The sequence below is a fragment of the Peromyscus maniculatus genome, chromosome 14, assembly GCF_049852395.1.
Source record: "Peromyscus maniculatus bairdii isolate BWxNUB_F1_BW_parent chromosome 14, HU_Pman_BW_mat_3.1, whole genome shotgun sequence".
In the NCBI taxonomy this organism is placed as follows: domain Eukaryota; kingdom Metazoa; phylum Chordata; class Mammalia; order Rodentia; family Cricetidae; genus Peromyscus; species Peromyscus maniculatus.
In genome coordinates, this window is record NC_134865.1 from 35,782,151 (window position 1) to 35,794,537 (window position 12,387).

General features: G+C 41.6%; 1 protein-coding gene across 10 annotated transcripts in view; it reads left to right on the forward strand.

Annotated features, from left to right (window-relative positions):
• Positions 1 to 12,387, forward strand: part of Hdac9 (histone deacetylase 9) — an 844,224-nt gene that overhangs the window by 179,443 nt on the left and 652,394 nt on the right. For 2 of the 10 annotated variants that reach the window (XM_076550779.1, XM_076550782.1), the window contains exon 1: positions 6,260 to 6,336. The exons of 5 other annotated variants lie outside the window; for them this stretch is intronic. Coding sequence is in view for 1 of the 5 variants with exons in the window: in XM_076550778.1 (XP_076406893.1) it covers positions 6,321 to 6,336 (16 nt within the window). In the remaining 4 variants the exon portion in view is untranslated. Of the gene's footprint in view, positions 1 to 4,577; positions 6,337 to 12,387 lie in introns of those variants that run through there. 3 more of the 10 variants (XM_076550778.1, XM_076550780.1, XM_076550781.1) reach the window with 3 other exon arrangements.

The window sequence follows — 12,387 nt, forward strand, 5'->3', positions numbered from 1 at the left end:
TGTTCAGCTGCTTCAGTCACTTGTTATGTCTTTTATTTCTGTTTTCTCTTGATTTTTTCCCTAGAAATAGAGTCACTTCAAAGAGTAAGAACTCTTTCACAGATTTCATATAGTTCTACAATTTTACTTCTAGGAAAGCTGAGCCATCAAGTCTCCCACTGGCTGTGTATTTCACATCATGTTTGCTATCAGCATCTTAGCATCAGTTGATAAACAAAAGTGAACATCTTTCAGAATTTTCATGTGTAGATTACCTTTGGAGTTGAATATTATGTGTTATGCTTACTGGGGAGTGTACACACACTCAGTGTACACTCACATACACACATGTACACATGAAGTAACTGGAGATATTTTATTTCAATGACCATTTTTTAACTTGAACACATGTCAGTGTTCAAATTAAAATTTTTCCAGTTTTTTAATGCTTTTGTTTTAAAAACGCATGTCAGTAAGCAAGCTCTTGGCTCGGTATAATCACCTCAATATATGTTTTCACTCAAATGTCTAAGCATTTCTAGGAGACTAAATCCATGTTGTCTTCCTAAGGAGGATATGCAGTAGGATGCTTGAGTTGTCTTCCTAAGGAGGACATACAATATAGGATGCTTGCACTTTTGAGACTTTCGGGTCTATTCTTGTGCGGGGCAACTTGTGTTTTTGTTGTTTACTCTGGGTTCCCCAACAGTATTGAATTCCCAACCAGCAGATATCTGAAAGTCAAAATTGAAAGATATAACTGAAAGATTTAGTTCATTAACTGTATAATCTTTTGGTCCTGCAGAATTGAAGTGAATAAACTTGAGAACATTTTTAAAAATCTAAGCAACAGTCACCATATAACTTAAGACAAGAATGGGGCAATTTCCTTTCAAAATCAGTACCCTGTACATTTCTACTCCTTGAGGAAAAGCACAAAGCACTCTTCCAAGTTACACCATCATTCCATACAGTTATCTTAGTGTTCCATTTTTCTAAGTGTACACATTTCCAAATTGAAAAAAAATCAATAGTCATTATAGAATTTGAAGTATCTATTGATTATGCATTTTAAATGTCTTTGTTACATGTGAATTTTAAAGGTGTAGGCTTTTCTTATGATGTCATGTTTGGTACCTGTGATGATCAGTTTTGTCACATTTCTAATTAAAATTTCAGTTTTGGGGAAAGGTTTTTAACAGAAATAAAGTATGGTTCAAGATTTTTGTAGAGAAAAGGATAAGACTGTTTTATAAGAGATGTTTTCTGCAGCATTCTTTTAGCTTTAGAGGAAGTTAATAAACCAACTTAATTGAACTCAAACATGACTCAGCTTCTACTATTAAATTAGTAAATAGGAAAAAAGTAATTAAATTTCCAAAACATCTTCATTGTAAAGGCTAACTTCATTGTCATAATGTTAATACTTATTATTGCTACCATCATTATTAGCTCATAGGGAATTTTATTTTTTCAGTTTTTTAATGGTTTTGTTTTAAAAACACAATTATTTTAGTGTTGTCTGTGGAATTTTTACACTTGTATAGGCTTTGGTTACCTGATAATGTACATGAAGTAGTAAGTTAGGAAACATAGGCAATGGATGTTTCTCCTTGGACGTGAACCTCTTCTTATTGGCTGGGAGCTTCACTGGTCTTTCGTCTGTATTTGAAACACAGCATAGATGAATATTTGAGAAGAATATTGTTTGTTCATTTTAACTGTGGTCGCTTATAAATGTATTCAAAGAAATTTTATACCTCCCTTCTCTTTAGTTCTTAACTCAAAATGTACTTTGTTGCTTAATTCTTAATTAAAACCTTAAGAATTAAGTTTGAAAAGTTAGAGTATACTGAAAGGTGAAAAGAAGATGGGAAACAATATATTAATAGAGATTTCCTGTAAACATGATGGTTGGGACTTTAGAATCCTTTTAAAAATATAATTTTTATATAGTTTTTACACAATAAGATCACAGTGTGTGGTCATCTGCTTGTTATAGTGAGTAATAGGCAGATATCTTTTATAGTGTGTGTGTGTGTGTGTGTGTGTGTGTGTGTGTGTGTGTGTGTGTGCAGGGACACATATTGCATGCACATGGATGGCAGAGCTCAGTGTTAAGTATTGTCCTTCAGATGCTAGCCACATTGTTTTTGAGACAGTCTCTTGCTAGCTTGGAACTTGCCAGATACTTTAGGCTAGTTGGCTCCACGGATCTGCCTGTCACAGTATCCTCAGTGCTGTTTATAAACCTGTACCATTGTCCCAACCTTCCTTTTTTATTTTACTTTTCAAATGTGACTCCTGTGGATCAAAATCAGGTCCCCGGGCTCCGAAATAGCTCTCTCCACAGCCTTGATATTACTCATTTTATTGTTGAACATATTTTTCAATTGAAGAGTCAGTACATAGGTTAAAGATCCTGTCAGGCCAGATGGAGGCAGATACAAAGATCCACTGCCAGGCACCAGGCTGAGTTCCGGGAATCCAACTGATGAGAAAGAGGAGAGATACTGCAGGCAAGGGATGTCGAGATGATGATGGGAGGATGTGCAGAGATGACCGGCCACACTAGTGGAAACCCATGAACTGTGGACTGGTGGCTGTGGAGCCCCCATGGAACTGGACTAGGCCCTCTGGACATGGAAGACGGTTGTTTGGCTCAAACTGTTTGGGGGGCACCCAGGCAGGGGGATCGGGATCTGTCCCTGGTGCATGGGCAGGCTTCTGGAAATCCGGTGCCTGTGGTGTGACACCTTGCACAGCCTTGGTGCAGTGGGAAGGGACTTGGACCTGCCTAGGCTCAGTGAGCTGGGCTCTGCTGACTCCCCATGGGAGACCTCGATTTGGGGGATGTAGGGATGCGGGGTGGCTTGGGAAAGAGGGCTGGGAGGTGGGAGGAGGGAGGAGGGGGTTCTGTGGATAGCATGAGGAGTGAGTAGAAAATTTCTTAATAAGGAAAAATAAATAAATAAATAAATAAATAAATAAATAAATAAATAAATAAATAAATAAATAAATAAATACATAAAAAGATCCTGCCAGGCTGAAGACAAACTTTTTATAGCATGAAGAAGCCTCAATCTGCTGAGAAAAAAAAATTAATCTACCATAGAATACAGGGGTTTACAAGACAAGAAAGTCTTTGCTGCTGGGATCCACTACTGGAGAAATTATTTTGGCCACTCCACATAGTTAAAAGGATATTTATTTAATGGCGTAACTCACAAATTAAGTGAAAGGTAGGTCGCAGGGTCTGGGGAAGGTGTATCGCCGTCCAGCGGTGTTCTCCGGAGCTCTGCACAGTCCACCTTCACTGTTCAGCGTCCTGGCACAGAGAGAGTGCACAGAGAGAGAGCTGGCCCATCCAGCTCTCCGGTCTCCAGGTGCCTCCCCTGGCCCCGCCTCGTAGGCGTGACAGTTGCCAGAGTATCAATGGGGGTTGGAACTTCCAGATCCAAGCTGGAATGGCTACCCACTACAATCCACCTTTCCCTGTATCCTCACAATCCTCACAGGGGAGCTTGATAGCTGGCACACATGCCCTTCATCATCCTCTAACTTTCCTGGTCTCCTTCACTATTTTTTGGTGGTTTTTTTTTTTTTTTTTTTTTGAGACAGTGTTTCTCTGTGTAGCTTTGGTGCCTGTCCTGAATCTCGCTCTGTAGACCAGGCTGGCCTCAAACTCACAGAGATCTACCTGCCTCTGCCTCCAGAGTGGGATTAAAGGCATGCACCACCACCGGGCCTCCTTCACTCTTGATGATTTTGCAGGATCTCAGGTTTAAAGGGTTTGAAAAGAGAATGAATTTCTTAGGGCAACCTAAGGACAATGGCAACCATATAATTCCAGGTAATGGTCCTATTTTCTTGTTTGAAGGTTTGCTATGGATTCTCCACTGATTTGACAACCATATCACTGACCCCAGTTTTGCTGATGGTGCTTGAGTAATCAGCATATCACAGCTTTATCTGTGTGCTTGTAGTGCCCTAGTTCAATATATAAAGAAAGAAAGCCAAGACTTCTTTACAGTCTTTACGAATGAGCAACAGTTCTCAGAACCTGTTATGAAAAAAATTCTCCATGCTTACTTTTATAGTCCATATTTATTTGTTTATATGTTTATGGGTGTTTTGTCTGCATGTATATCTGTGTAACATGCTTATGTCTGGTGCCTACTGAGGCCAGAAGAGGGCAACAGGTCTCCCTGGACTGGAGTTAGAGACAGTTGTGAGCTGCCCTGTGAGTGCTGGCATTGAACAGGTCCTCTGGGAAAGCAGGCAGAGCTCTTAACAGCTGAGCCATCATCCCAGTCCCCCTATAGTCCGTGGTTTATCTTGACTGCTCTGTGGACTTCCGTTGACCGTATTTTCCATGTATTTTATCATGTACCTATAGCTCTGTTTTATTGCTCATTATTTGAGTCCTGCTGCTTTTTGTTCTAATATCTAAGCAATGTCAAAACCTTCCAGCTTTTTAGTTTCTCACCTTTTTGCAAGAACTGGCTTCTTTTTACTTCAATACAGCTTACTCTTTGGTGATAGGTCAAGCACCTGAAGAATTCTTCAGTGTTTACTTATTCCTGAAAGCGTTCTAATATATATATATATATATTTAAATTACACTATGTAGTTCGTGATTGTATAATCTATGGGTTTCATTTTAGGAGCATGAAGAGGTTTCTCAAAACACTTATTTGTAAGTAGAGCTTTGATTTCTTTTAAAGTTTAAAGCTGGCTCTCGGTGGGCATCAAGGGCAGTCCTCTACCCTGAAGAGGCCTCAGTCTTCTAGGAAGATGTCACATGGAAATAATTTATGCCTGGACAGAGAGGATTGTATAAGGTCTCGGACAGGGATGAGCAGGCATTTTGGAAGGAAGCTTCTAGAAGGGGCTCTGTTCCTGCAGACCCTGGTAGTCTGAGGAGGTTGGGAAGGATTAGAAAGAGGAAGAGATAAGGGAGCATGCATATGGTGAGAGGAACAGACGCCACATGGTCGTGCTGGGCACGTGTGGAGGTCTTAGGAATTTCTTTCCACCTTAAACCCTGACAAGTATAGATGGGGAGTTGGGATGGGGTCCTCAGAATTTTACTGTTGTTCCTTCTCAGAAGACAAGGTATGTGGGATCCCAGACTAGGGCGCTGCTGACATTTCACTTACGTGATCTAAGTAGAAAACGGGCTTATGTAGTGGGAAATGAATGGATGCAGTAGTCTCCATGCTGTTTACTTCTTTTCCTTGTTTATTTGGTTAGAAATACTGAGTTGAGGAAGAGTAGGAAGGGTGGGGGTAAGAACTCCTTTCCTCGGCTGCCTCAGCGCGGGATTTTTGACATTGTCATTTCATGTGATTATAATCTGTCAAAACTTCTCTGAGGAAATGCATTCTCAGTCAAACTATGGCAAGGGGTTAATGAGCCTTCCGGATGATTTGGTTTTTCAGACCTTCTCTTCTTCTAATTCCATAATCCTTAGCTATGGTGGGAAATAGACTTCAAAGTGAACACTTCAGGTTTAGTTCAAATACCAGCCATTTAAGTAGCTCAGGAAATTGCCTGATGTAGGGCTCTGGGGTGACAGTGTTTTATACTTCTTGTAGTCTTTCAGAGTTGGGTAGAAACATCAAAAGCATTTTATTTCATTAAAATCCATCTCTGGCTATGTATTTTCTGCTCATTTCTTACAGAATTTTCCTTCTAGGACACAGTTCCTAGCTGCCCCTCCAGAGTGTTTAATTTTCCCTTATCCAGAGGCACACATTTTCTACTTTGTCCTGTCTGTTAATTACTAAGCTCCAGAGGAAGAGTGGTTTGAGCCAGGGCCCCAAGTTGTGGAAGTTTCTATATCCGGTAAACTGGCTCCATTCCAGGGCAGAATAATTTATCAACAAATGAAACACCAGCCACTTCCCACACGTCCTCTGATTGCAGTAAAATCACCTCCTTCCCACCCATGCCGCGTTTGCTGGAGTACGAGCTGACAGCCATTCTCTTTCCTCCTCTTCATTTTGTTGAATCACTGCTTTCTGGCATCTATGGGGCTTCTTATTAATAGTAATAAGATGTTCATTCATTGAGTGTCTTGTGCTACAAACCAGATAGCGTCCCTCCCTCTGCTCCTGGCCGTGCTGTGGCAGGGAAAGAGACTGAAACACTGATTTCTGTAGCGTCAGGCACTGTTTAAGGGGTGTGTGTGTCGGGGGTGGGGGGATGATGACAAAATTAGCAAGTTGCCTAACCACTTCCCTTCCTTGTGGCTCTTTAATATCATAACGGACACAGAAAAACTCAGAAGGACTGGGCTCGTTTTCGAAACCACAGCACACTTTGGCAGAGAGGGCATGCACAACACAACGGGTGAGTTTCTTTAAGTTTTTCAGCGAACCGTCAAAAGGGTATCCTGCTGGGTGTCTCTAAGCTTCCCTTTGCAAATAGTCTTTAATAATCTGTAGGCTGTGGGAAGATAAATCTGTAATGAGGGAAACTAAAGGGATTCTGATCAACAGCAGTGACAGAAGTGAGTGAGAATTCAGCTCTGGGGAAGTCTCTACTGCTCCAGATTGGGAGACAGTTCTAGAGTGAAAGCTTCCATTAGGAAGCTTATGTGTTATCATATCTGGATCCCACTCTGGCCATCAGAGGCATCACCTACAGAGCCTGATGTGCCTCGGACCTGAAGCAGCCGAAGGTCTTCAGTTACCTCCTTTTTGGGTTGAAATGTTCCATTGCTTTCATCTCTTTGATAGTGTCAAATGAACGTGCAGTGCATAGCACGTGGTTCCTCATGCCCACTGTCCAACTCCTGTGTTGTTTCCTGTGTCCACTGTAGTGTGCCCCCACTTTGGTGTTGTGGGGTTGTGGTATTTTGAAATTTGTTCCTTGTAAGCATTAAATGAGAGAGGCCTAAAATTCCCTAAATGGTCAGGCCAAATCATTATTTTCAATTTTGGAGACCGTTAGGGTAGAGGATTGAACGATGACTGATGAGAATGTAGACTTCTGAGGTCTAGTGAATGAGTGAGTGGGGATGGGACATAAGATGATATTTTCTGGGACTTGACCTATTTCAGCAAAGTTTTGGTTTCATTATGGATGGTGTGCCTGAGAAGTTTTTAAGTTTTCATGCCTGAGTTTCCTCACCTCAAATGAAGACAATAATACCCGTCTCCCAAGGGAGAGGGCAAACAGCCAGGGAAAGCTGCTGAAACAAGGTGGTGGTCCCACACGCTGTTACCCGAAATTATTACAGTGAGGTGAGGTTGGGTCTGTGTCTGCATGCTTCGCTGTTTTGAAGGTTATTCACCTTCTAATTATTTGATAGAGGCACACGAACAACATTTCCACGAGAAGTCTTGGTCTGGGCCCTAAGAATACTTCCTCTTGCCATAGCCCTCTCCCTCCAGCTGTCTGAAGATGAGCACTCAGAGCTTGCCTTGCTCATCTCCTACAGGAGGAGAGGCAGCAGAGATCTGTGCAAACTCCCAGAGCCAGGGATGGCAGACTGGAGTGCAGGCACACCTTCCTGGGCCTTCTGACCCCTGTCGGGAGGGATGTACTAGGAATGAAGGGCGCTGCTTTCCCCGGGACTCTGCCTCTAGCTTAGCTTTTTTTCTCTTTTCTTTGCCTTGAGGAAGTGTCTCCAGGCTGCCCAGGTTTTCTTCTGGTACTGCAGACTGACAAAATAACTCTTTTCAGTTGGAATGACAGAGATGGAATGCTGGGGCTGGTAATAAACTGGGAGGTGTGGGTGTTCTATGTACCTTTCACTCTTTATCAGGCATGTATTGTGCGGATAGGATAGGCTGACACTGCACTGTGGGATTGTTCTGGTTTGATACCTCTAATATCTCTCTCTGATACTCATTGTAAATGTCTTTATATACACCGGGAGATGAAGTAACTTGTTTATGATTAGTTAGACACAGCAGATTTTTTTCCATGTCTGTCTGATTTCACAACTTAGAGCATTTGCCTATAAAAAAAATACGTTGTTTCAAATATGTACGGTCAGATCGCATGCAAGGTTCTGCTCTTAGTGTTCCTGAATGAGAGAATTATCAGTAATCTTTTAGCATGAAGTGCATGGAAAAGACTTTCTTCTGACAATAATTTTTTCCCAGAGTGAATTTTTATACTGCCTAATTACAGTCTGGAAATGTGTCACAGACCCTGACAAATAACGAAGACTGGTGTGGCAGAGGCGCCACTGTAGCGAAATAAGTTTTGAGCCAAGAGGGGAAACCAGAAGTGTTCTTGCAGTAGATTAGCCATGCCTCAGTGGTAGGTGCTGTTTCGTGGCCATTTGTCTCACTTGAGTTTGTGCAGAGGGAGGGTGACATTCATCTAAGTTAGTCTGTAGAACATGCAGCGAGCGCCGCTGTAAAACAAATGGTAAGCACTGATGATGACCAGAGGAATAGCAACCAGCTGGGTCTTGGGGAAGGCACTGGAGAGAACTGGGCCGAGCACAGTCGGACAGTTTGGGAACCTGGCGTTGGTTTTCACTGCTTTTCTTCTAGATTACTGCTGCAACTGCAAAATGAGGACTGAACGTGCAAATGAAGGGAGAGGTGAATTTCATAACTTCGGAGAAAATTTTCCCTCCAACAAAGCAACATTGCTTTCATTTCCCCCTCCCCTTTACTGAAAGGGAGTACCTTGGGATGGGAGCTGAAAATGCAAATGTATAAAATGATGACTTGTCTTTTATCAGACTACCCGGTATAACATACACTCTTCCATTTTTCCTTATTTTTTCTATCATTGTCCAAAGAACTTTTGTCAACTTGATAAACTCAGGCGTGCTTTGTCTTTGTGACTGCTAGAAGGATTTTGAAATCTTTTTTTCACAGAGAAAGCCCCTTTTGGGGGGACAAGGGAAGCAAGTAGGGAGATGGAGGGGAGGGGAGGGAGATGGAGGGGGAGGGGAAAAGGAGAGGGAGGGAGATAGACTGGAGGGGAGGGAGGGAGGGGAGAGACTGAAGAATAAGTGGGGTGGAATAGGGGACTTTGAGCATCCCTCAGAACCTGGAGCAAGCACAGGCTCCCTCGTTCTGCCAACTGTGAACCATCTTCTGCAATTGCTCTTTCGTCTGCTTTCTCTCCTTTTATTTTTTTATCTACAGTGTCTTTATCTCAGAAGAATGCATAATTCACAGTGTGTAAACTAGCTCCAGGCTTGGAAGCTGCTCAGCCTTCTGCGTTTAGAGACAGAAGTGCCATTCTGCTTATCAGTGCCTATTTTGTTGTGTGTTCACGTAATTTTTGAAGGGCTTGGTCACCCACTGGATTATCGAGCACTGGGGCACTCGTGTTCCCAATCTTGATTTTACATCACAATTTAAAATATTTCTCCATGTTTTTGTGTCACTGTCGTTTAGAAATAAAATGTTTTGTTAAAGTATGACGAGAAACAGAAGAAGAGGTCAGCGCAGTTGAGAGTGTAAAAGGGGGAGTTACTTACAGGTATTGGCAGAGTCTGGATTGTGCAAAGGCTCGTGGGTTATGTTAGGAGCTGCAAATTGCCCAAGTGCAGCTAGAAGGAATTGAAAAGTTTACACACTCAGAATGAGTTAGAGGAAAGAATAGATTCATGAGGCGTAAGAGTTGCTGTGCAGAAACGCATTAGGAATCTGTAGCCTAGTTCAGAAATGACAGTGGTCTGGACTGAGTGGAACATCAAGGACAGTGGCAGTGAAAACCCTCCCATTACAAGTATGATATGATAAAGAACTGCCAGGGGAAATGAGCAAGGGAGTGTCAGTTAGGACTTCATGTGAAACACACATCAGAGATGGTGTAAATCAGAGCAGACTGAGGCAGTCACATGAAATGCTTTTGAAACTTTCAAGGAGATATGGCAGCTGACATGGTCCGTGAAGTCAGAGAGATGATCACCCAGGGAAATGGTACATTACAAGAAATGCCAAGAGCCCCAAGCTCAACTCTGGAAACTCCCAAAACTTATCAGATAAGTAGTGAAGAAGCAGCCAATCAGGATAAATAATGGCCAGATAAAAGTGAAATCCGAAAGCTGTGACTGCAGAGGAAACTGAGAGAAAGCACAGTCAGGACAAGGAATAGCTACCTACTTTGCATAAAGAACTAATATGCTTTCAAGAGCCATAAAGGGATTGTTCACAAGAATCTCGTTGCCATGAAGTAAATAGGCAGAACATGCAGGTCCTTTACAATTGTATTGTTTGGATAAACTAAGAATTTTATGACTGACTAACTGCATGAAGATGTGAGTACAAGAAAGAGCCATAATGATTCCTTAAGTGGCATATTTATACTTTTATTTCTATTTTCATAAAGTGCATGATATTCAAGGAAACAAAAGTAAACTGTTTATGTTGTCCTAGATTTACTTCCCCAAAGTAGAAAACCCTTGTAGCCAGCACGTTCTTCATAACTGCATTTCCACATGTCAAGGCTGCCAGATACAGACTGTTCAGTTATGTCCCCTGGGACACATTTGACAGTGGCCGAGGCTATTTTGATTGTCACAAAACAGGGAAGAGGTATGTTATTGGCATTTGCTAGCTAAGGCCAGAGATGTCGAGGAGCATCCTACAATGTGTATGGCAGCTTTCTGCTCCCTCAGAATATTTGGCCGCCAATGCCTGCAGTGCCAGGGCTGAGTAGTCCAGACACAGAATATGGCACATATCTACTCGGTGCCAGTGTAAGGCATTGGGGTGGTAGATCATCCTCAGAAGCTGTGTATACAGGAGTGGGAGATCTTAATGACCTTTCCATGGTCTATCTACAGGTTTTCATAGTGTAAAGTGATGTCTGTCTGTCTGTCTCTTACCTCTCTTTCTCTGTGTGTATGCACATGCTCATGCATGTGTGCACACATATGCAGAGTTGTGGGAACCGAAGCATGTTAGTGCTTGGGGCAGTCCACTTTAATTTGAGAAGAGGTTCTAACTGACTTTGAGTTCACCAAGTAAGTTAGGCTGGCATGCCAGTGGACACTAGTGATCTACCTGTCTTGCCTCCCTGAACAGAAGCCAACATGCCAAGCATTTTTAAAACATGGTCTGGTGATTGAACTCAGGTCCTTTGTGTTTGCAAGGCAGATACTTCGACAACAATCTCTTGGTCCCACAAAGTGTTCTTTCAATTTGGTTTTCTTTTTGATCCTTCTTTGAGAAATCAGTAAGTGAAAGTCATCAATAAACACATGAGCTAATTCCCTAGGATTAATTTTCAACAGGATTCACCTAACTGGTTATAAATAGAGGGCGGTGCTTCACCTGACAGCTGTGAGACATCTTACATGGGAACTGCACATTTTATGGATAGTTAGTTCCTGTTTTGTAGTGAATATTAGGGAAGTTTCTGTAGTAAAAATAATTTTAAAACTTATTAGATTCATTTTCTTAAAATGTAGAAAGATCTTCCATTCCCTATTTTTTCATTTTATTATAAAATTCTTGATGTAGCTAGTGTGTTTGATTGAATAATTATAAAAAATGTCCCTTGAAACTCATCCCCAAGGTAGGAATTGTCATTACAATACACACCCCCATAGTAGTAGCCTAGCGTTCACATTAGGCTGGGGGTTCTGTCATGATAAATATGCATGTATATATATAATGATGGACTGGAATCATGGTAGGACTTCATGCAAGGTATTGTCCTGATGTCAAAGTCACACCAGTGCTTGGTATAACTGTGATGTGAGAGAAGTCTGTTTCCTGATCTTGTCATTTTTGTTCTTGGTTCTAAATCTTCCCATTCATGAAAGGAAGAGTTAATGGAGCTCAATATATAAACTTACTTAAATAACTTTCCCCTCTTGAGCACCTCCATTTGATATCCTGAGCCTGCTTCCCACCTGATGACGTCTTTCTGATGAGGGCTACACTCTGCTCCTCTCTTGGACCCCATTTAGAGCTCTGTTCCAATGTTTCCTTTTCTAGAGTCCCACTAGTTACTAATGCAAATGTGTCATCTGTATTATTAGCAGTAATTCACAATGTGCTATTATTGGTCTAATGTATTCACTCCCAGATGGCAGCTTCAGTGGGCACCTCATTGCCTGAACCTAGTGTGGGGCCTTCTGGTGGACTCCTCAGGTAACATGGCAGATGAAGTGGAACGGGTGGTATCATTTCCACAAATACTTCCGTGATCCACACTCAAATTCATAAATGGTTTTAGATATATTAGGCCCATATTTCTGTATTCTTATTTTATGTTTTTCTCAAAAATGAGTGTTTAGTTTTAATGTAGCTGATATTTAAAAATTAAGCTGTGCTCAATTTTATCCTCAAGATAGTGCTTATTGTGACCACATTGGTACATAGGCCACTGTCACACACATCCTACCATTGGTTGTTGTCTTAATTATCCCATATGAAATCATGAAAACAAATGGTATATCTGTAATAACAG